The 23,255-nt window shown below is 41.1% G+C and overlaps 2 protein-coding genes across 11 annotated transcripts in view; both read left to right on the top strand.

The window, feature by feature from the left end:
• The window catches only part of HNRNPC (heterogeneous nuclear ribonucleoprotein C), a 55,541-nt gene extending 42,855 nt beyond the window's left edge, over positions 1 to 12,686 (top strand). For 8 of the 10 annotated variants that reach the window (XM_055341666.1, XM_055341658.1, XM_055341661.1 and 5 more), the window contains 4 exons: positions 11,044 to 11,204; positions 11,700 to 11,813; positions 12,054 to 12,214; positions 12,314 to 12,686. In XM_055341666.1, the coding sequence (XP_055197641.1) occupies positions 11,044 to 11,204; positions 11,700 to 11,813; positions 12,054 to 12,214; positions 12,314 to 12,397 (520 nt within the window). In that variant the 3' untranslated portion in view covers positions 12,398 to 12,686. The remainder of the gene's footprint in view (positions 1 to 11,043; positions 11,205 to 11,699; positions 11,814 to 12,053; positions 12,215 to 12,313) is intronic. The other 2 variants (XM_055341667.1, XM_055341665.1) reach the window with 1 other exon arrangement.
• Positions 12,687 to 21,947: 9,261 nt separating this feature from the next.
• Positions 21,948 to 22,691, top strand: LOC129520729 (cell division control protein 42 homolog). Its single transcript, XM_055341923.1, has one exon. The coding sequence runs from the start codon at positions 22,025 to 22,027 to the stop codon at positions 22,598 to 22,600; it is 576 nt and encodes a 191-aa protein (XP_055197898.1). The 5' UTR covers positions 21,948 to 22,024; the 3' UTR covers positions 22,601 to 22,691.
• The last annotated feature ends 564 nt before the right edge of the window (positions 22,692 to 23,255 follow it).

The raw sequence follows: 23,255 nt of genomic DNA, 5'->3' as shown, positions 1-23,255 counted from the left end.
TCAAGCCCCATGTTGGATGTAGAGATTACTGGGTGGGGGGAAAAAAAACCCCAAAACTAATGATGTTGAGTATGCATGTGCTTGTTGGATATTTATTTTTGGAGAAATGTATTCAGATCTTTTGCTCATTTTTTATATTGGTTTTTTTTTAGTGTAATGCTTTGTATATTGTAGATATAAGTCTGCATGCAATATATTTTTGAGGTTTATTTCTGTTTCCAGTTTTTTTATAGTTTTACTATTGTCCCTTGTGATCACAGGACATGTGGTTAACTATCACTTTATAATTAAAGACATTTACTATTTTATAAGGATTATGGTTTTGTTACAGTCTGAAAAATCACACAATTCTAAGCTATCTGGAAATTACATGTAGGCAGTAAACACCTGTGGAAGCAACAAGCTAGAACAGTTAGTCTTAGAAATTTCTTCGGTGATAGAAATATTCTGTATCTATGTGGTTAGTGTTGTGGACATTAGTCCTATATGGTTGTTCTGCACTTGAAATGTGGTTAATGTGACTGAGGAACTGAGATTTTATTATTTTTTTAAGATTCATTTATTCATGAGAGACACACATTGAGAGAGAGAGAGATGCAGAGACATAGAGGGAGAAGCAGGCTCCATGCAGGGAGCCAAATGCCAGACTCTGTCCTGGATCCCAGGATCCACACCCTGAGCTGAAGGCAGATGCTCAACCACTGAGCCATCCGGGCGTCCCGAGATTTTTTTCTTATATATTTATTTATTCACGAGAGACAGAGAGACAGGCAGAGAGAGAGAAGCAGGGTTCATGCAGGGAGCCCCACGCGGGACTTGATCCCGGGACTCCAGGATCACGCCCTGGGCCAAAGGCAGGTGCTAAACCATTGAGCCACCCAGGGATCCCTGTCCTGAGATTTTAATTTAAATAGCCACATATGGCTAATGATTATTCATTTGGACAGTGCAGGTCTATAATGCTGCAAAGTTGTTAAGTCTCACTGGGTCAAATGAACTTTGAGTATCCTTTAGTATGAGGGTTGTAATGACTGGAGTCCTCTCCAGGCAGGAAGTTGGAGAACTTAAACTGCAGTTTCAGCACAAAGCTGACAAGGAGTATTGATGGAGTATGAAAGAAACTACTTTTTCAGGGAAATAAAGAGAAGGGGGCAGCCCAGGTTGCGCAGCGGTTTGGCACCGCCTGCAGCCCGGGGTGTGATCCTGGAGATTCTGGATCAAGTCCCACGTTGGGCTCCCTGTGTGGAGCCTGCTTCTCCCTCTGCCTGTGTCTCTGGCTCTCTCTCTCTCTCTGTCTGAATGAATGAACGAACGAACGAACGAATGAATAAAATATTTTTTAAAAAAAGAAAAGGAAATAATTTAGAAAGAGAAGGGAGGCACCTCTGTGGCTTAGCCAATTAAGCATCTGCCTTCAGCTCAGGTCATGATCTCAGGGTGCAGAGGTTAAGCCCCCACGTGAAGCTCCCTGCTCTGTGGGGGAGCCTGCTTCTCTCTACCTGCTGCTTCCCTTGCTTGTGCTCCTCCTCTTTTTGAAATAAATAGCGTCTTTAAGAAAAAACAGATAATGTATTCTTTGTTTTGGGGTTTTTAAAAGATTTTGTTTATTCATGAGAGACCGAGAGAGAGGCAGAGACACAGGCAGAGGGAGAAGCAGGCTCCATGCAGGGAGCCTGATGCGGGACTCAATTCACGGTCCCCAGAGTCTCACCCTGAGCCATCATTTTGAGCCACCCAGGTGTCCTGAGAAGGTACTCTGGTAAATTGGGTAAGGTGATACTTTGATTATACCCTCTTAAGAGTTGTGATCTAAATAAAAAAGTCCACCAAGGGACATCTGCATGGCTCAGTGGTTGAGCATCTGCCCTTGGCTCAGGGTGTGATGCGTCCTGCGTCCTGGGTCCTGGGATGGAGTCCCACATTGGGCTCCATATGGGCAGCCTCCTTCTCGCTCTGCCTGTGTCTCTGCTTCTCTCATGAATAAATAAATAAAATCTTTTTTTAAAAATCCACAAATAGAGTTTGACTAATTCAGGCAGATAAACTTTTTTCCAGAACCTTTGTTACTTTACAATAATAAATGTGTTACTACTGTGAGATTAGTGGAGTTTAGCTAGGAAAGCAGATCAATAGGGTACAAAATACATAATAGCAGGAGAAACCAGTGGAAATTTCTGTGATTTCTTTAAAGTTAAGTATGACATGATAGTCTAGACACATCCTCTATAGGAATAAGATCTGATATTTATTTTGTAATAGCTTCAAAAATGATGCAAGTTTGTGGTAGGTTATTCAACTCACTTTTGTTTGGTTTCCTTAGGGGGAAACCCCCATAGTCTTTATGAAGCTAGGGAAAAGAGCCAGTCAGTACTCCTAGCCTTCCAATTATAAAGATAGGTTTGGTTTCTTGATAGTTTGACTTGTGACAACAAGTTCTTTGGTAAAGGCCCCTTAGGAAAGGCACCAGGGGTGCTACACTAGTGGAAAATAAAATATCTCAGAAAAGATGTCTTGGTTGAACACATTAAAGGAAGTTAAGGTATCTTTAGCTTTTACTAAATGATAATGGGAAGCCGTTAGAGACTTTTGAGCTGAGGCATGAGAGAATCTTACTTGTGTTTTAACAGAATTATTCTGAAAACAGAAAATTAGTGGCTGATAGAATTACCTAGACTAGCGGTCATTTGGAGAAGGATCCAGAGAGGTGGCAGCGGGAATGATGAGTAGTTGAATTTTAAAGTTTATCCAGACACATTTGTTTACAGATCACTGTGAAGGCTGAGAGAGAAGAATCAAATGTCACCAAAATTTTGGCCTGGACAACTAGAAACTTGGAATTTGCAAAATCTGTGTTAGGAGAACAACTTGGGAACTAGGTTGGGGAATGAATAGTCACAGATTGCCCTTTGGACATATTTATTACACATTCACTTTGAGAGATGTTAAATAGGCGATTGCTTATATGGAGACACAGTAATGTCTGCTTGCAGGTCTTAAAACCAAAATACTAGATGAATGGAGATAGAAAGTAGAGATCCCTGGTACACTGCAACTTTGAAAGACTGAGGAGATAGGAATCAGTTTGGGTAATTGAGAAGGCCATAAAGGATAAAAGCTGGAGAAAAACCGGAAGCATGAAGTATCCCAGGTGTGTGAATGTGTATTAAAAGAGTAGAGGGGGCAGCCTGGGTGGCTCAATGGTTTAGGGCCACCTTCAGCCCAGGGCCTGATCCTGGAGGCCTGGTATCAAGTCCCATGTCAGGGTCCCTGCATGGAGCCTGCTTCTCCCTCTGCCTGTGTCTGCCTCTCTGTCTCTCATGAGTAAATAAATAAAATCTTTTAAAAAAAAGAGTAGAGGGATAGGGATGCCTGGGTGGCTCAGGAGGTTGAGCGTCTGCCTTTGGTTTAGAGCGTGATCCCGGGGTCCTGGGATCGGGTCCCACATCAGGCTCCCTGCGAGGAGCCTGCTTCTCTCTCTGCCTGTGTCTCTGCTTCTCTCTCTGTCATTAATGAATAAATAAATACTTAGAAAATAAAAGAGTAGAGGGATAAATATAAATGTTAAGTAAGAAAGATTTAGTGGCAGCCCAGGTGGCTCAGCAGTTTAGCACTGCCATCAGCCCTGGGTGTGGTCCTGGAGACCCGGTATCGAGTCCCTGCATGGAGCCTGCTTCTCCTTCTGCCTCTCTCTCTCTCTTTCTCTCTCTCATGAATAAGTAAATAAAAATCTTAAAAAAAAAAAAAAAAAAAGAATTAGAAGTGAGGATCATTGGTAAGTTTGACCGAACAATGTAGGGGCAGAAACTAACAAGGAAATTAAAGAATGGAAAGATAGAAGATAGGATCCTTTCCTATATATAGCAGAATTTACTCTTTGTACAGTTTTAACATACATCGTAAAAACAAGGTGTATCTCACAGTGTAACCAAGATAGAGATAGTTCCATACTTCTCAAAAAATTCACTATGATGTGATTTTCTAATCCTCTCTACCCTATCCCCTGGCAACCACAAAAGTGTGTTCTCAGATCAAAAGAAATTTTATTGTAAGCAAATAAGTTTACTCTTCTGGCCTGTCTTGGTAAAATGTGAATATAGGAATGAGTGGGCTTACATGGTGTTAACATATGGTCTGTAAACAATATTCATAATAAATACTGTTTTCTAGTTTTGGCTTTATAATTAATAAAGATTAGACCACACTTGACAGTTTTTAAAACATTATCATTGGAAAAGATTCAAAGTGACGTTGAGGAGTATATGTGGTTTAACATTAGGACAAATGAGAAAAGTTGTTATTCTTAGGAAATTTTGTGTATTAGATTGTCACCTGAATGTGAAGCTTGGTAAGCAGAAGTGAAGAGAGGGATTCAAAAAAATTTTTTTTCTAAACATAGTCTTGGAACCAGTTCTATTTCTGAAAGAATTGATCAAAGCAACCCACGTATTATCACTCAGATTATTTTTTGTTTAGAAAATTTTCAGGTTGTCTTTCTTGGAAACATCTGATTTTGTGTTCAAATAGCTTCCCAAATGAATACATCAGGTCAAATCCTGTTTTTTCTTAATTTTAGATGCAGCTTTAAAAAAAATACATAAAATTGGATGCATTTAAAATGAGTAGGTACAGTTCATTTTTACCCCCTCTCTTGCAGAGTCGTAAATAAATCAGTGAGGCAGTTTTCAATTGTATGTATTAAAATTTCAAATGTATCTTTGAATTTGCAAAAATAACCCCTAAATTCTATAAACCGTTGTTTCTGTTTTTTTTTTATTTTTTTATTTTTTATTTTTTTAATTTTATTTATTTATTTATTTATTATAGTCAGAGAGAGAGAGAGAGAGAGGCAGAGACACAGGCAGAGGGAGAAGCAGGCTCCATGCACCGGGAGCCCGATGTGGGATTCGATCCCGGGTCTCCAGCATCGCGCCCTGGGCCAAAGACAGGCGCCAAACCGCTGCGCCACCCAGGGATCCCCCGTTGTTTCTTTTTGAAAGAAGATTGTAGAACCATTTATTCATTGACAGCATTGGTTCTACATGTATAAGGGCTGTTAATTCCTTTTTGTAAGCAGAAATGCATGTGGTGTTCCTAGCTTTTTTTTTTTTTTTTAATTTTTATTTATTTATGATAGTCACACAGAGAGAGAGGAGAGGCAGAGGCAGAGAGGCAGAGACACAGGCAGAGGGAGAAGCAGGCTCCATGATGCACTGGGAGCCCGACGTGGGATTCGATCCCGGGTCTCCAGGATCGTGCCCTGGGCCAAAGGCAGGTGCTAAACCGCTGCGCCACCCAGGGATCCCGTGTTCCTAGCTTTGATCATTGTTCTTTTGCCAGTTTTCTTAAACCCACAATGTTGGTAGGTAATTTTTGTCTTTTCTTTACTTACAAATTTTTTTTTCTTTAAAATTTAGTAGTTTGCATCCCACTATGTTTTGAATGATCCTGTGCAGCATAGTGGTTTGTTCTTCAGTATCTTTATCCTTAAGATGAACAGGGCTTGCTGTTTTTCATTGTCCTACAGATACTTTGGACCATTGGATAAAAACGTGGACTTAAGGAACATTAAATGAACTATGGAAACTTCATTGGTGATTGGCACTGTATCCATAAATTGCATTAGCAAAACAAGTTTAAGTTCGCAGTTATATTCAGTTTGGCTTCTCCCAAGAAGGCTCACAAAGGCAGCATGTTTGTGGGAAAACACCTGCAAATAAGGTTTAGAAATTGTCTCTTATTTTAGAAATAAGCACAGAAATTGTAAAAATTTAGGTAGTTTATTTTTAAGCACAACAGTGAGCATTCTGGCAACATGAAAGTAGATTTTTTGGGATTCCTTTTTTAAATGACATAGTTTCATATTTATGTTTAAATGTAAACCTGAGGGGATCCCTGGGTGGCGCAGCGGTTTAGCGCCTGCCTTTGGCCCAGGGCGCGATCCTGGAGACCCTGGATCGAATCCCATGTCAGGCTGCCGGTGTATGGAGCCTGCTTCTCCCTCTGCCTGTGTCTCTGCCTCTCTCTCTCTCACTGTGTGCCTATCATAAATAAAAAAAAAAAAATCAAAAAAAAATGTAAACCTGAAAAAAAATGTAAATCTGAGTTAAACATTACGTAGATGTTTTAAAGGGCCCCCCCCCCCAATTCTTCTATAAAGAAAGCAGTATCTGTATCCTACTCCTAAGTCTTTGAGATTTAGGGCAGCTCAGTTGGCTTAGCAGTTTAGCACCTGCCTTTAGCCCATTGTGTGATCCTGGCACTGGGGATCGAGTCCTGTGTCGGGCTTTCTCCATGGAGCCTGCTTCTCCCTCTGCCTGTGTCTGTCATAAATAAATGAATAAAATATTTAAAAAAGATAATCTGAGCGGTAACATAAAAATAAGTTTAGGTATAATAATTATCAAGTAGATAATTCTGAAAACCTACGGTCAGATATTCTAGGCCCCCCAAAATCTTAAAGGCCACAGGGCCACCTGAGTGGCTTGGTCAGTTAAACATCTGACTCGTCATTTCAACTCAGGTCAGGATCTCAGCTTTTGAGTTCCGTGCTAGTAAGCAAGGAGAATGCACCTCTGCTCCTCGCCTGACTAATTCTCTAAAATAAATCATAAAATGAAAAAGTAAAAGCTGCATGACACAATTTATAGGTATGAGCAATCCAGTAAGATTACTTCCTCCTCGTACAATACTGACTTTTCAAATTGAGTTTAAATAATGCAATCCCAAGGGTGCCGAGGTGGCTCAGTTAAATATCTGCCTTTGGCCCAGGTCATGATCCCAGGGTCCTGGGTTGGAGCCCCCAGGTCAGTTCCCTGCTCATCAAGAGCCTGCTTCTCAACTCTCCTCTCTGCCTATGCTCTATCTCATTTCATCTCTCTCTCTAATAAGTAAATAAAACATGCAACCCCATTTTAATTTTATTCAAGAATTAGGAAGTATCTTCTATTTAAAATTCTATAATGGAGTTTCAAGATGATGTTTCTCCCTGCTTATCTGATTTTCCTATAAGGATTGATTTTATAGAATACCATGTTGTTTGGACTCTAGGGTGAGCGGTGAGTGATAATCTTTGAAACTGCTAAAATTCTATAAATCTACCTATTCACAATAAAGTTAAAAATCACTGATGCAAGAACAAAACCAAATCTAGACAGAGTGCTTACTTGTGATTTAAAAAAAATTTTTTTTAAAGATTTTATTCGAGAGAGCAAGCAGGGGAGTGGAAGGCAGAGGGAAAGAAAGGGAGATGTGAACTCCATGATCAGCCGGGAACCCAATCGTGGTGCTCAATCCCAGGACCTCAGGATCATGAATTTAATAGATTGAGCCAGTCAGGCACCCCCTCCACCCCATTTTTTTTCATTTTAAGTAAATTCTATGCCACACATTGGGTTATTTTCCACTATCTTTTAAAACTACTAAAACTTTCTTCACTAGACTATAGATAGTACAAACCCCTCAAGACTTTAAAATCCTGTCATTTGTTTTCATGTGGTAAAGGTAGCATGATACTACCTTAAATGTATAATTAAAGATTATGGTATAAACTTCCTTTTAACATGTGGAAAATACTTAAATAAAACCCAACATTTTTGTAAGTTCATTCTACGTAATTTTAAGTCTGTATTTCTTTAAATCTCAAAGATTTTTTTTTTAAAACATTATTTATTCATGAGAGACACAGAGGCAGAGATACACAGGCAGAGGGAGAAGTAGGCTCCATGCAGGGAGCCCGACTCAGGACTCAATCCTTGGTTTCCAGGATCACACCATGGGCTGAAGGTGGCGCTAAACTGCTGGGCCACCGGGGCTGCCCAGATTATTTTTTGTTTAGAAAATTTTCAGGTAGATTTTCAGGTTGTCTTTCCTGGAAACATCTGATTTTGTGTTAAAATAGCTTCCCAAATGAAGACATCAGGACAAATCCTCTAGTTTTTAATCTAAATTTTTTAAGACCAGAGTAGGTATGGTACATTAAATAAATTCAGGAGAATACAGATTTTTGAAAATGTGTTTTAGTTGTTTTGGTAACGATCAAAATTTAATAGCATGAATCAGGGTTTTTGAGATCCAAAGCTAGTCACTTAAGCTTCCCTTGTAAACCTCCCTTTCTCATCTCTACACCCAACATAAGGCTTGAACTTAAAATCCCAAGATCAAGAGTCATGCTCTACTAAGTGAGCTAGCCTGACACCTCTGTAAACTTTAATTTTTAATAAATGACTTGAAATGCTTATGGTTTTGCTTAGAGATTAAGAGTTTGTCTTATCTATTCAGATAATTAGCTAGCTAATGTGTGTCCAAAAGTGCTTTAATTTCTTTAAAATGGTATTATTTATTTGGGCAACACATGTCCAGATTTCTGATTAGGGTGCAGTTAAAATTAGAGTTACATTCTTATTCCTTTGATAATAGTGAAACTTTCATGAAGATTTTTTAATGACTTGGATTGTATTAGTCTTGATTAGCAGCAGGGTTTTCTTGTGGTGGAAAATTAGCTGCTGCTTGAATCTGTGGTACTGAGCTTTGTATTTTCTATCTCTTTGACCTTGAGGGTTATTGAAGTGTAGGTATGGTTTTCTCTTCATGTTTCTGTAATCATGCACTTTGATATTTTACAAGGAAGGTCTACTTAAACTTCCTTAGAGGAATCTTTGTGAGTTTTTCAAGAATCCCATTTTTTGCTTGAGCAGGAATTTAAGTTCATGGCACTAACAGCCCTTGAGCATTACCAGTTAATCTTCGAAAAAAATTTTTTCTGAAAACCAGAGCATTTGACTTTCATTTGCATTTGTGAGATCATTACATATATTCAAAACAAACTGCATCTCTTGCCTCATTTTCATTGTGGCAATTTTACCTACCACAGGTGAAATTGTATGGTTCAAAAGGAAATTCTAGTGCCATCGAGTATAGGAAATCTGGAATGACAAGATCATTGGTTTCCAGAGTGGTGCCAGGGAGTGGCTTGGTTGGGAAGGTGTAGTTTAGATCCTTAAATCTGCCAAGATTGGGGAATGAGATGTTTCATGTCCAGAGATAAAGATAAGTCACCTTCGTTTACCTCCAGAAATTGCTTTTAAAATACCATATTGCACAAAGGATAGTGGTTTCTGAATTTTTCTATTTTACAGTTGTTGAATTACACTGTGGGAAATTATTGGGCCAAAAGAAGAAAAGCTTTATGTATGAAAGGGGTGATGATAATAAAATGTTACTATACTCAGTATCTTTTTTGTTTGTATTATTTCCCGTAATCAACCAAAACTGATAATTACTCATTTATTTAAAATTTGTCTACTGAGAAGAAACCTTTATACAAGCAGTAATACTAATACCTTCCTACTTTTTGAGTCCTACAGTCTCCTACTTCCTGGGGCTCAAATTTAAGTGTTCCTTTTCCTTAATAGAGCTTAAAACAAGAATCACGAGTGTTTTAGTAATTTTACCACATCGTTGATTCTTTAGTACTTGACAAAAACTGTGCTTCAATAGAAAACATACTGCATGATCTTGGCTAAAAAGTGCTTAAGTGAAGATTTCACCCTCTTGTTTGGCCTGTGTAAGTGTGCTCTTTCTTAATCTAGGAAAATGTTCCTGTCATAGCTACTCCTAGGTATAGTATTAAAAATAAATACTACTATGTTATAGTATGAAAACGTTTTAGATTAAGTGGGGTTGAGAAGAAGATAATTACAACTACCTGGAGGATTGGAGACTTAGAAATTCATAGGAGATTAGCCATTGACGAGATGTATTAAAGGGAGACTAGTTATATATATGAATTACAAAATTTTAAGGCTTTTTCCATGCATTACTTTTGCTCCTTAAAACTTACTATGCATAGCAGCAGTTTATGGGTAGTTTTTATAGAACAATAACCTGGGGCTTAGAATTAAATTAGTTACTAAAAAAGTACAGAATTATGAGGTTCTTTTTTACCTAGTAGTATGTCGAAGTGTTTCTGTTGTACTTTGAATTTTCTCTTTACAAACATGAGAGTAAACTCCAAGTTTTCACTTCACACAGTGAAGATACCCAGTGTATGTTTTACTAAACATACTCACTAGGATACTTCTCCAGTGGAAGCAGCATTGAGTAACCAGTGGTTTTGTTTGTTTGTTTTGACAGCTGAATGTGTGCTGGGCAGTGGATTTAGGCACTAGTGAATAGCAAACTTAACAGACAATATTCTCCATCTTGTTAGAATTGGAACTATAAGTGTATCCTCTGCTTGAATATACTTAGAATTGATCATGGCTTTTTATGTACAGCTAACACGTGTGAATGGCTCTTTGTTTTATTTTATTATTATTTTTAAAGATTTTATTTATTCTTGATGGGGCGGGGCAGACAGATGGAGGGAGAATCAGGCTACACACATGGAGCCTTACGCGGGACTCAATCCCAAGACTCCGGGATCACGCCTTGAGCCGAGGGCAGACACTCAACCGCTGAGCCACCCAGGCATCCCTGGCTCTTTGTTTTATGGGCCAAAACTGGTTAATATTGGCAGTTTTACGTGGCATTGAACATCACTCGTAGTAATGATTTATTATATTTTTCTGTGGATGAGATGATCAGGAACTTAGCTCACAATAAATACCACTGTTTGCAGACTCTGAATTGCAATCCCTTTTTGTGAGTACTTTATTTGGGATATTTTCTCTTTTATTTATGAATTAATGTAGCATGTATATTCAAAGAGTACGATAAAATGTGTGTGCGCGCGCTATTTATTGTAAAAAGTACAATACTTTATTAGTACTGCCAAAGTACTGAGGAACCTTTTATGTCCATCCCTTAAGGCCAACCAACCATCATTGGGTGTTTGGGTGTGTGTGTGCGTGCGCGTGATATTTTCTTGAACCAGCTGATGTATTTAAAACTGCAAAGAAGTAAGATTTATCCTGGCCTTTTGAGTGACATTAGCAAAAAGATACAAATTGAGAGATAATGAACATTTATTTTATAAGGTCATTTTTGGATCTTGCTGACTTAATTTTAGTTGTGAAGGAATTCTGTTTTTCTTTTATCCAATAGGATGTACAGTTACCCAGCACGTGTACCCCCTCCTCCTCCAATTGCTCGCGCTGTGGTTCCCTCAAAACGTCAGCGTGTATCAGGAAACACCTCACGAAGGGGCAAAAGTGGCTTCAATTCTAAGAGTGGACAGCGAGGATCTTCTTCCAAGTCTGGAAAGTGTATGTATTATTGCAGCTTTGTGATTCTGCTATTTCTTATGTGTTGAAATAGGGAAATTAATGCAGTTAGTTAATAACATTCAGGTTTTGTACAAATGGCCTAGTGTAATCAAAATAATGGAAGAGGAGAAGGTAGTGATTAAGGGGCCAGTTATAGTATTAGACTTTAGGAAGCTAGGCACTTGTAAATTTATGAAATGTATAAGTCAGTGAAACAGTACAAAAAATGCTTTCAAATATAATTGAGGTCTGTGGTGGGCCTACAGAAAAAACTAAGAATACTGCTGCTAAGGGAGTAGCCACATTAGATTGAGTTTTCAGCTACCGACTATGAGAAAATGAGGAGCCCCATGACTGGGACAATATGGTCCTGGCTCCATTTCTCCCCAGCAATCTCCTACTGGCTTTTGACATATGGTTTAGTTGGAAATGTGTTTGGCTTCTGGTAGATTTTGCTAGAGTTGATTCTAATCTAGAGGTTTGTTTGTATTAAAGTGAAAGGAGATGACCTTCAAACCATTAAGAAGGAGTTGACCCAGATAAAACAAAAAGTGGATTCTCTACTGGAAAGCCTGGAAAAAATTGAGAAAGAACAGAGCAAACAAGGAGGTAAATGGTCTTGCCACTTGTTGGGTGTAAAGTTGGGTTAGTTGCTAAGATAGTTGAAGGTATATGTTGGAATAGTGGGATATAAAGCAACTGAATATGAAACTTGGGGAATTTGAATTGGGAAGGGCATTTGTGCGGGAGGATTTAGATTGTGCTGCAGTTCTGTGATCATTAGTGGGGATTGTCTACATCCTGTGGACATTACTTGCCCCTAGACAGACTTGTCCTTCTCATCCCCAGTAGAGATGAAGAATGATAAGTCAGAAGAGGAGCAGAGCAGCAGCTCCCTGAAGAAAGATGAGACTAATGTGAAGATGGAGTCTGAGGGGGGTGCAGATGACTCTGCTGAGGAGGGGGACCTACTGGATGATGATGATAATGAAGATCGGGGGGATGACCAGGTGAAAACCACGGGAAAGGAAAGAAAGAGGTGGTGGAGGGGGGAACAGGGACACATGGAGTGCCTCTAACTCCATCCTATTTGTGTCTGTTTCTCACAGCTGGAGTTGATCAAGGATGATGAAAAAGAGGCTGAGGAAGGAGAGGATGACAGAGACAGCGCCAATGGCGAGGATGACTCTTAAGCACATAGTGGGGTTTAGAAATCTTGTCCCATTATTTCTTTACCTAGGCGCTTGTCTAAGATCAAAATTTTCACCAGATCCTCTCCCCTAGTATCTTCTTCAGCACATGCTCACTGTTCTCCCCATCCTTATCCTTCCCATGTTCATTAATTCATATTGCCCTGCGCCTAGTCCCATTTTCACTTCCTTTGACGCTCCTAGTAGTTATGTTAAGTCTTACCCTGTAATTTTTGCTTTTAATTTTGATACCTCTTTATGACTTAACAATAAAAAGGATGTGTGGTTTTTACCAACTGTCTCCAAAATAATCTCTTGTTATGCAGGGAGTACAGTTCTTTCCATTCATACATGAGCTCAGTAGTTGCTTCCCTAACTGCAAAGGCAATCGCATTAGTTGAGTAGCACCTGAGAGCAGCTTTGAGTTAGAGGTATGTGTGTTATATACCCCACATAAGAATGCTATGTGGGGCTGTTCAACACAAATGTAACAATGTATTTTTGTGAACGAGAGTTGGCATGTCAAATGCATCCTCTAGAAAAATAATTAGTGTAATAGTCTTAAGATTTGTTTTCTAAAGTTGATACTGTGGGTTATTTTTGTGAACAGCCTGATGTTTGGGACCCTTTTTTCTCAAATAAACAAGTCCTTATTAAACCAGGAATTTGGAGAAAAAAAAAACCCTGGTTTTTTATTTTTGTATTTTATAATTGTTTACTTCAAATTCTTTGTTTCGCAGCGGCCTCCACAAAAACCCTAGAATGTACTAGATATATTTTTCTTTGAATCATAGTCATTACTCATACCAACATACACTACTCAAATGATGTGTCATTGGGGTGGGTATTGCGTTAAGGAGACCGTAACTTGGATATAGAGTGGAGATTCTTGTGCAGAATGGCTTTTCTGTCCTAATGAAAAGGTTTGGCAACTACATTAAGCTTTTTCATTAATGTTTTGTGGTCCATTTGGCACTCTTCTTGACACTTTTTTGTTGTGTGCTAAATTGTTTTGTCCTTAAATAGAAGATGTTCAAACATGTCAAGATTTTAGGAAAATTGAAACCACCGGAGAATGAAACCTGTTTTCTTCCGTTTATCATTTTAAGTACAATTTAGTGTCCCATTTACTTTCTGGATTCTGAGTCTATACCTCCATCTTCTAAAAATGGGAAAGCCCTGTTATCCCTGTTCTTCTATAGTTTTTACCTTTTCCATGTTACTTGAGAACACTTATTTTAAATTACTTTAATCCGTATAAATGATCTTTGTTCCCTTCCTCCATGTAATTAATTGCAGTGATTTTTAACCATGATACTAATCAGCACCCAGACGTCTAAGGATAGATTTATTTAAAAAGCTTCTAGATTGTTATGCTTGCCTAGTTTTGAAAGGTCTCGTTTATTTGTTTTATATTTGTTTCCAGCAGAGCAGGACAAGAACTTGGTTAGTTTATAGACTATCATCATTCACACAAAGCTTGGATTCCCCAGAAAGTTGCTGTTTCATAACATGCAGCAAAGGCATATATACCCAAACTATTATGAGCAGAAATACTGTCCTATTTATTAGGATCTCATAAATCATTTTTATGTAACAAGTGACAAAGCAGAATAGAAGGAAGAGGCTGAACTATAGACTACCCTACCCCTTGGACCTCCCATAGAAAGTGGGTTTTGTGGGTTACTTTGGTCAAAAATACTTTTCTATCCACCTTATTTTCTGATCTTACATGATTTCATGTTACACAAACTCACTTTCAGCATTAATCCCCAAAAGAAAAGAATGCCTAGAATGAGTCTGAGGTTCTAAGATGTTAATGAAACCCATTTAAGGTTATTATTATGTTAGTACTTAAAAGCTACTAGACCAGGTAGGCCAGTTATGAAGGTGTCCTTTATGATTTCTTATGAAATCAAGTATTGAAAGAAACTAGAAAGCTTACAAAAATGGTCCTATAGTCTTAGAACATGTATATACACATATACATACGGTTATTGGTAAAATGCCAAGAGATTGTAGTTTGATGGGGATGAGTCCTTTCACACTCTAGCTCTCAAGTTATTAGGAATTAAATTTCCTCATGAAATGAAGAAGAATACTATAGATTTGTATAGTCCTAGAAATTCAGGCTGCTAGGCCAAAACTATAGAAAAGTAAACATGCATTGAAATAGCATATAGTTCTGTATTTTGCAGTCTGATCAAATGCAGATACTGCAAGCTTTTTTTTAAAGCCATTGTCTTAACATTGATATAATGAAGGCCTATTGTCACTCTTAGATTATTAGCCCCAGGAAAGGAGATTGAAGTAGGCTCAAGAGAAATAGAGACAGAGTAAGCAGTGCGTTTGGTTGGCAGTGAAGGGTGAGGTTGAAAAGCTTGACAGTTTGAGTCAGCTAATTGTCAAGTTACCCAGAATTCCCTCTAAACAAGCTCAAAGACCAGGTCTTAAGCTATTCAATGGAACTAAGATTTAAAAACAGTAAAATACAGTGATGTATTTTGTTGGGTACTTTAAAATTTAGAATGATGGTTTACCCATACACCAATAAATGTAAGAAAATAGCCCGGACGTTTTTAGGAATATAGTTTCCAGCTAGGATTGGATGAAGAAAGTAGATGGCTTAATAAGGCCTTTGGAGCATTTCTGATGCTACATGATTTGTAATGGGGAAAAGTATATGGAGTTCCCTGGCAAAAGTACTTTTCTAATTTGCTATTTCACCAGTGAAAGGAGCTAACTTAAAGCTATTGGATTGGAATGAATGACAAATTTGGAATGTGTAGAGAGGTTCTCAATAGATTTCAGTTCAGATGTCACTCCAACATCTAAAACCTGCAAGAAAAAAAAAAACTGCAAGATTAGTAGTGATAGTACATATAGTACATATTTTTTAAAGCCTCTTGCGGAGGGAACTAGTTGTAACAGAATGGGAAAATGCAAACAAAGAACAACAGGATTATGGTAATTGGAAGGGAATAAATGGAAGTCATGAGTACTGAGTATGTAATGGAAGGAAAGGAAGGGCTAGAACAAAAATAAGCTTCATTCCAGCTATACTGGAACTAAAGTATCAGTAAAGGCATCTACTGATGACTTAGCAGTATGTTGATTCAGAAGAATAAGCTAGGAGAAGCAAAGCTCACATAATATGCAAAGTAAAGAAACAGAACTGATGGACTGTGCACTTCACAAATACTGGTGGTTTTAGGTAACCTAGATGTGAAATGGTAGGGTGTGTTGTGAAGGTAATTGGGACATAGAAAATAGCTATGTATTTAATGAGATCAGTTTGAAAGCCCTATTCTGTTCTGAGAGAATGTGGCTGGCCTGTGACAGCACTGACTGACCATTCATGGACTATTTTATTTTTAGGAGAACCACAAGGCATCATCATTGATTGTGCCTGGGAGAATGAAGGATTTAGCCATAGAAGTTGACCTTTTTATTTAATGTGAGGGAAATACACCTGCACCACTGTCAAGTGGTGTTTGAGCTTCTGGTCCCTAGTTCAGGTCAGATTGACCAAGGAGATGCATTTCAGTTGAGTTTTACATGGATTAAAGACAAAGAGTACTGTGATAACTTGAAGCCAGTTAATAATAGTAAGATATGACAGGAGAGTGCCCAGTAAATGAGCAACATATATGTATGTAATGGACTGGTAAGTAACTGTAAAGAACCTCACTTGCTTTATCAGTGTTACAGCTCATAGAGAGCACGTATTTATACTGTGGTGTTTGTGTGTTTAAGATTTTATTTGTTTATAAGAGACAGACAGAGGCAGAGGGAGAAGCAGACTCCTCCCTGTGGGGAGCCTAATATGGGACTCAGCCCAGGACCCCAGGATCATGATCTGAGCCTGAGCTCAACCACTGAGCTACTCAAACACCCTATGGTGTTTATTTGATGAAAAAGGAGCACTATATTGGAGAGTTTTTAGCATTTGGAAAGATGGTGGGATAAAGTAGTAATTGGACCAGCTAAACTGTACAGAAAAAGCTGGAATTTAGTTACATACCTGACTGGGATGACAATTCCGGAAGTTTAAAGGGGAGACTATTAGGAATGTTGGAAAATTCCACGTTTGGATTTTCATCAAATTAATCCTAAAAAAGTAAATGAGGCCTCCAAACAATATGCAGTTGCGTTAGTAACTTTCAAATCCAAAATCTTAGTATCCCAATTACGAATAGCAGAACCTATGTAGAGAGTTGGAGTTAAAGCCCTAGCGTGAGCTGGGGCAGGCCTCTTCCCTCCACCACTTAAGTCAGACTACGATAGAAAAGAGGGGTAGTGTAGTGGGGTGAATGCCAAAAAGACAAAGCAGCAACTAGGGGTAGAAGCCCAAGATATTTAGGTGTCACACAAAGGAGAAGTTGAGGGAAATAAAATGTTCTACAGATTTGACAAAAATGGGCTTTTGCAAAAATGACTCTTAAAAACCTTTCATAAACCTAAGGTAATGATTAAAACTAATTATTCTATGTTAAATTAGTTGTCCAGTGGATCTCAACTTTGTGCATTAGAATTACTGAGGAAGCTTTTAAAATCCTGACCCCCAGGTGTGTGCATTTTATACCAATTAAATATCTATTGTTGGGACTTTTAACATCCATAATTTTCAAGCCACGATAGTTTTTTAGTTTGTTAGCAATACAGGGAGCCCCTGCACCAAGAGGCAAAAAGTACCCTTGGAAAGGGGGTATTAAGGCTTTCAGAGGCCATGTCTGTGGCTAGGACTGGCTAGTAAGCAAGTTAGTCAAAGAATGCTCGTGTCATATGTTAAGTGGGTTAAGACCAGTCCTTACAGTAAGAAAAAACATGGTAGTGACACATTATTTAAAATGAAAGCATCTTGTGAAAGGGCGAGAATGTACCTGCGTTGAAATCTGGCCAAAGAACAGATCTGCTGAAGGGAAGGTGCCCGGGTAGAGAGAAAAGGGGAGAAAAGCTACTGTTGCGGGAGAAACAGTTTGTTCTCTGAGATTAAAGACCTGTTAAAAGTAAGCCCCACTCCATCCACCCACCACTCTTACTAAACTGTTGCAGTGTCCAGTAGGACTTTGTGATGAAAGTGTTGACTAATAATTGTGCTAGCCCTGTGGTTGCCGAACCAGATAGTGTGGCTGTCTTACTGGTTAGTGTAGTGCTACAAAATACCGAGCAGTTACTAAAGTACAGATACTGATCTATTAGCTATAACTTAGATGAACAAATGTGACTTCCCTAGGTGTGGCATGTCCTGAGTTCATTGAAAATATGTATTCTGGGCCCTAGATTCCAGTATCGAAGACTCTTAGGACATGGACGGTCCTTAGAATATAGACCCTAACATTGAAGAGTTGAGTAGTAGGATGACATCTACAACTATAGGCATACCTGAGTCTTTACCTATCTAGGACTTTACATATGCATCCAAGAGTGATGCTGGGCAAGCATGTAACTGAGGTACTCTTATAGTTACTTTTCACACAGTCCTATTACATACGTATGGAAGGAATTCTAAGTCTCAAAGAGTCAGACGGAGTACCTTGTTGAAAGCCCCATAGTTCTTAATGGTAGAGCCAACATTGCAGCCTGGATTCATCCTGGATTTTGGACTTCAGGAGAGGAAATGGTATCTTTGAGCTTACATCCTAAATCCCAGAAAATGACACAACTGTTTCCAAAGCACACAAAGCACTGGGATCCCAGCATCTTCTCTCTGATTCTGTACACTGCATATTACAGTGGTTCATTAACCTAATGTCTGTAAACCTCATCTTGTAAAACGTCTGGCTAAGACCAGAAATTCTGCTGTATCCTGCAGCATAGTTGGGCTTGGGAAGTGAAGCAAGGATACAGAATGTAACCTCTCCCCATTTTCGAGGAATCCAGGGCCAGTATTACAAACTGCTGCTATCTCGGACATCAACTTTCCAGATTTCTCGCAAAGATCATTTGTCAGGATAATGGTCCGTTAGAAGCACCTAATGGGAAAGGGGTTCAGTGACACAGGTCACCCTGGCAGGCTTGCACAAACTGTAATAATGAGTTTCTGGTGTGAATGTGGGACAGAAGTGACCAAAACAGTTTGAGGCTGAGAATTATAGTTGTGTTAAGTTCAGTGACGAGAACTCCTGTTTCCTCCTTGGTTAACAGCTTTACTAGTTCCCATCCAGACTTAGAAATCTATGGGCCATGAAGTCGAGGGCTGATCTGTTTTTTGCCTGTTATGACCCTGCCCTAAAGGATACTTGGGGGAGGTGTGAATGGGATCTGGAAGGCCTCTTGGGCTGCCAGGTGCCCGTCCAGCCCCCCGGGGAGCCCCTGATGGGAGCCCCTGGTGCTCCGGTTTGTCCTCCAGGGAAACCTGTCCTTTCCCAGGCGGTGTGTGGGCTCCACCGAAGCTGCCCCGCAGCAGCCGCCGGGCGCTCCCGGGTGCACGGAGCTCCGTCACCGGACCCGCCACCCCGGCTTCCCGCTAGGTGTCCTGTCCAGCGCACGAAAACGAGCGGCCCTTCGGGCATCCCCCCCGCCCGGAGTGCACTGGCACCCCGACTTGCCCCGTCCCACCCGGGCACGCCCAGGTGGCTTCCCCCGCCCGCAACCCGCCCTCGGGGCTCCTCCCGCCGCGGGCCGCTCTTCCCTCCGTGTCGGACACTGGCGGGCGGGGTCTCCGGCTGGGGGCGTCCGAGGAGCTGGAGCTTGGCCGCCGTCGCGGGATGCCCACCTGGTGGTGCCCTGGGGGTCCGTGGCCCCGCGGCCGTGCTGCTGCCCACCAGCCTGTCCCGCACCCTCTCCCCGGGGGGTCCCGGGCACGCTTCAGCCGCGCCCGCCCCGGCGCAGGTTTCCTAGCAGCGCCGTGAAGCAGCCAGGCCTAGGCGGCCCTTGCCCCCGCACCTAGCGCCGCGTCCGCGCGGTTCTGTGGCTCCACAGGACCCAGAGCGGCCCGGGGGAGCCGTGGCCTCCTGGGCGCCCCATCTTTCTCACTTCCCCCTCGGCCGGCTTTCCTGGGCGCCGGCCTACCCCGCGCAGCCCCCTCTTCAGGGCGGACCTTCGCCACCTCCCGAACACAGACCCTGGCCCTTCCCCCTGGAAGCCCTTGTGGCTGCACCCGCCTTAAGGCCAAGAAAACCTCTCCCCGCAGCACGTGGGCCTCCCGCGTGTCCTTGCCCTCCGTCCAGCGGCTACCACGAGGCCCGTCCCTGTCCTTTCCCGACTTTTCTCTGGTGCCTCTCCCTCCCCTCGGCTGCCCCTCCACCCTGGCCCCCTCGGTGCCCTCGTGGACCCTCGGTCCACCCATAAGAGTTCAGCCCACGTGTTGCTTCCTCGAGGCTCCCCCTTTCCCGGGGTCGGCGGGCTCCTTGGCAGCCCTGCTTGCAGCCACACTCAGCAGCTCGCAGGGTCGCTTGAGGACGCCGGGTCCCTTACCAGAGTGAACTGAGAGCAGCAGCCCCATAGTGTCGAAGGAACAGGCGGGAAAGGGAAAGGAAGGAGTAGGGCGGGGTTGGCCCCGGGGAGGCAGTCGGAACCGCTGCACAGCACACCTGGCGCCACGCTGATATGCCTCAGGCCTGTCCCAAGGGGATGCGCACCTGCACAGGAATTTCGGTGCCCCTGCTTTCACTGTAATGTTTCACGATCCATTCCCAGTGCCTCCAACAAGTCCCTAATAATCCGTTTCTGACTGCCAGGGATGACAGAGATGGTGCATTAACCAAAAAAGATGGATGTGCTCATTGAAATTCACCTCTTTGGGGGCACCTGGGGGCTCAGTCGGTTAAGCATCTGCCTTCAGCTTGGGTCATGATCTTCGGGTCCTGGGATCGAGCCCCACATGGGCTCCGAGTAACCACTACTCTGACTTCTATCACAGATAGGTGTCCTCTGCTTGTGAACTGTATGTAGATGGAATAGTAAGTGCTATTGGTGTTCGGGCTCCCCTTGGGAGGAACACTTGGACGTACCTTACTGGGGCAATGATTCCAGGATTCAGGACTCCTGAGGAAGTGGAAGAGTGAGGCAGTTAAGAAAAAGCCGAAAGAAAGGTGTGCTATGGAGATTGTGAAGGATGGGGGAACAGGAAGCTGGAATATTTACCCACTGGCTCCTACTCCCCCCTGGTGGAGGGATGCCACAGAGAGGTCCACTTCCCTGCAACTTCGGGCTTTAACTGATCTTAATCAGCTCTGGCAGCACTGAAGGACATTGGATTGTTTCTGATTAAAGATAATATTGCCATGAACAGTCTTGTACGTGTCTTCTGACAACAAATGTGCACATTTCTGTTGGGTGTGTATATAATTGTGTGGAGTCGTTGGGGCATAGGATATGTGTATATTTGGCTTTGATATTGCCAAACACCTCTCCAAAGTGATTGTACTGATTTGTATTTTCAGTAGCTGTAAATGAACTTTTTAGTTGCTCCACATCCTTGTCTGCACTTGTTATTGTCAGTTCTTATAATTTGAGTTTTTTTTTATTGAGTGTTTGAGTGTGTCTCATTTTTGTTTGCTCTTCCTTAAATTTTTATTGTATGATTTGCATACAGAAAAGTGCATGAGTCAAGTGTACAGCTGTTACTTTTTGCACACTGAACATGCTCACAAAAATTAGCAAGAAATTAAGAATTGGAAAATCACCAGCACTGCAGCAGTCCCACGCATGCATGCCCTTTTCCAGCCACTTACACCACCATCCCAAGGACATCTATTATCCTGGCACCATAAATTCTTTTTGCCTGGTTTTGAACTTCAAATAAGTGAAATAATATGTAGTTTTTTATGTCTAGCTTCTTTGATTCAACATTATGTCTTTTCCAGCTCATCGATACTGTTGCATGTTGTAGTTTGGTCATTCATATGGTTGTAGAGTATTACATTATACAGATATACTGCAATTTATTCATTCTGTGAATAGGCATTTAGATTGTTTTCAGTTTTGGCTATTATGAATAAAGCTGCTATGAACATTCTAGAGCATGTCTTTTTTTTTTTTTTTTTTTGAGCAAATGTGTCCACTCCTTGGTATAAATCTAAGAATGAAATCACTGGAATAAAGAATATGATCTCATGCCCTTGTGTACGTGCTATTTTCCAATTTTAGCCATTTTGGTAGGTATCTTACTGGTATCATATAAACATTTCTTAAGGGGCGCCTGGGTGGCTCAATTGGTTGAGTCCAACTCTGGATTTTGGCTCAAGTCATGATTTCAGGGTCATGGGATCACGCCCCACGACGGGCAACATGCTCAGTGCGGTATCTGCTTGAGATTCTCTCCCTCTACCTCTCCCCGACTTGTGCTTTCTCTACCCCCTAAAAGCAATAGATCTTTAAAAAAATTTTTTAGAGAATTAGTTCTTAATGGGACGTCTGGCTGGCTCAGAGGTTGAACATCCGCCTTTGGCTCAGGGTGTGATCCTGGAGATCCAGGATTGAGTCCCTGCATTGGGCTCCCTACATGGAGCCTGCTTCTCCCTCTGCCTGTGTCTCTACCGCTCTCCCCCTCTCTGTGTCTTGCATGACATGAATAAATAAAATCTTAAAAAAATTATATTTTGAGTGCTGCCAACGCCCCGGCGGAGGAGCTGAGGTCATCATCGAATTTGATATATTTAAAGTGGATACAAAACTGTTTCAGCAATGCAGACAATTAAGTGCGTTGTTGTGGGCGATGGTGCCGTTGGTAAAACATGTCTCCTGATATCCTACACAACAAACAAATTTCCATCTGAGTATGTACCGACTGTTTTTGACAACTATGCAGTCACGGTTATGATTGGTGGAGAGCCATATACCCTTGGACTTTTTGATACTGCAGGGCAAGAGGATTATGACAGATTACGACCGCTGAGTTATCCACAAACAGATGTATTTCTAGTCTGTTTTTCAGTGGTCTCTCCATCCTCATTTGAAAATGTGAAGGAAAAGTGGGTGCCTGAGATAACTCACCACTGTCCAAAGACTCCTTTCTTGCTTGTTGGGACCCAAATTGATCTCCGAGATGACCCTTCTACTATCGAGAAACTTGCCAAGAACAAACAAAAGCCTATCACTCCAGAGACTGCTGAAAAGCTGGCCCGTGACCTGAAGGCGGTCAAGTATGTGGAGTGTTCTGCACTCACACAGAAAGGCCTAAAGAATGTATTTGACGAAGCAATATTGGCTGCCCTGGAGCCTCCAGAACCGAAGAAGAGCCGCAGGTGTGTGCTGCTATGAACATCTCTCCAGAGCCCTTTCTGCACAACTGGTGTCAGCATCGTACTAAAAGCAATGTTAAATCAAACTAAAGATTAAAGATTAAAATTCGTTTTTGCAATAATGAAAAAAAAATTATATTTTTCTTAAAAAAGTTTTTTTTCCCCCCCGAGTGCCTGGGTGGCTCAGTCAATTACGCGTCTGCCTTTGGCTCAGGTCATGATCTCCGAGTCGCAGGATGGAGCCCTGCATCGGGCTGTCTGCCCAGCAAGGACTCTGCCCCTCCTCAGCTCAGGTTCTCTCTCTCCACTCCCCCTCTCTCAAATAAATAAAATATTTTTTTAAAATGTTTTTTTCTTTCCTTTTTAAAAAATCAGCCTCCAGGGGAGCCTGGCTGGCTCAGTCAGAAGAGCATGCGACTCTTGATCTCAGGATTGTGAGTTCGATCCCCATGTTGGATGTAGAGATTACCTAAATAAATAAAACTTTTTTAAAAAGTAAGCTTGTAATGTTGGAGTAACATGAGATTTTCACGAAGCTGCAAAGACAGCACAGAAAGTATGTAAGTGATGAATCACCGAGTTCTACTCCTGAAACCAATGTTTCACTGAACTAACTAGAATTTAGGTAAAAAATGAATAAATAAAAATGCAAAGCCCATCATTAAAAAAAAAAG

Source organism: Nyctereutes procyonoides, unplaced genomic scaffold, assembly GCF_905146905.1.
Source record: "Nyctereutes procyonoides isolate TBG_1078 unplaced genomic scaffold, NYPRO_anot_genome, whole genome shotgun sequence".
In the NCBI taxonomy this organism is placed as follows: domain Eukaryota; kingdom Metazoa; phylum Chordata; class Mammalia; order Carnivora; family Canidae; genus Nyctereutes; species Nyctereutes procyonoides.
The sequence above is the reverse complement of the archived record's forward strand: the minus strand, read 5'-3'. Positions and strand labels throughout refer to the sequence as shown.

What these genes read in the sequence shown, in the direction of transcription:
- LOC129520729 (XM_055341923.1), top strand. Translation starts at nt 22,025, where the DNA reads ATGCAGACAATTAAGTGCGTTGTTGTGGGCGATGGTGCCGTTGGTAAA.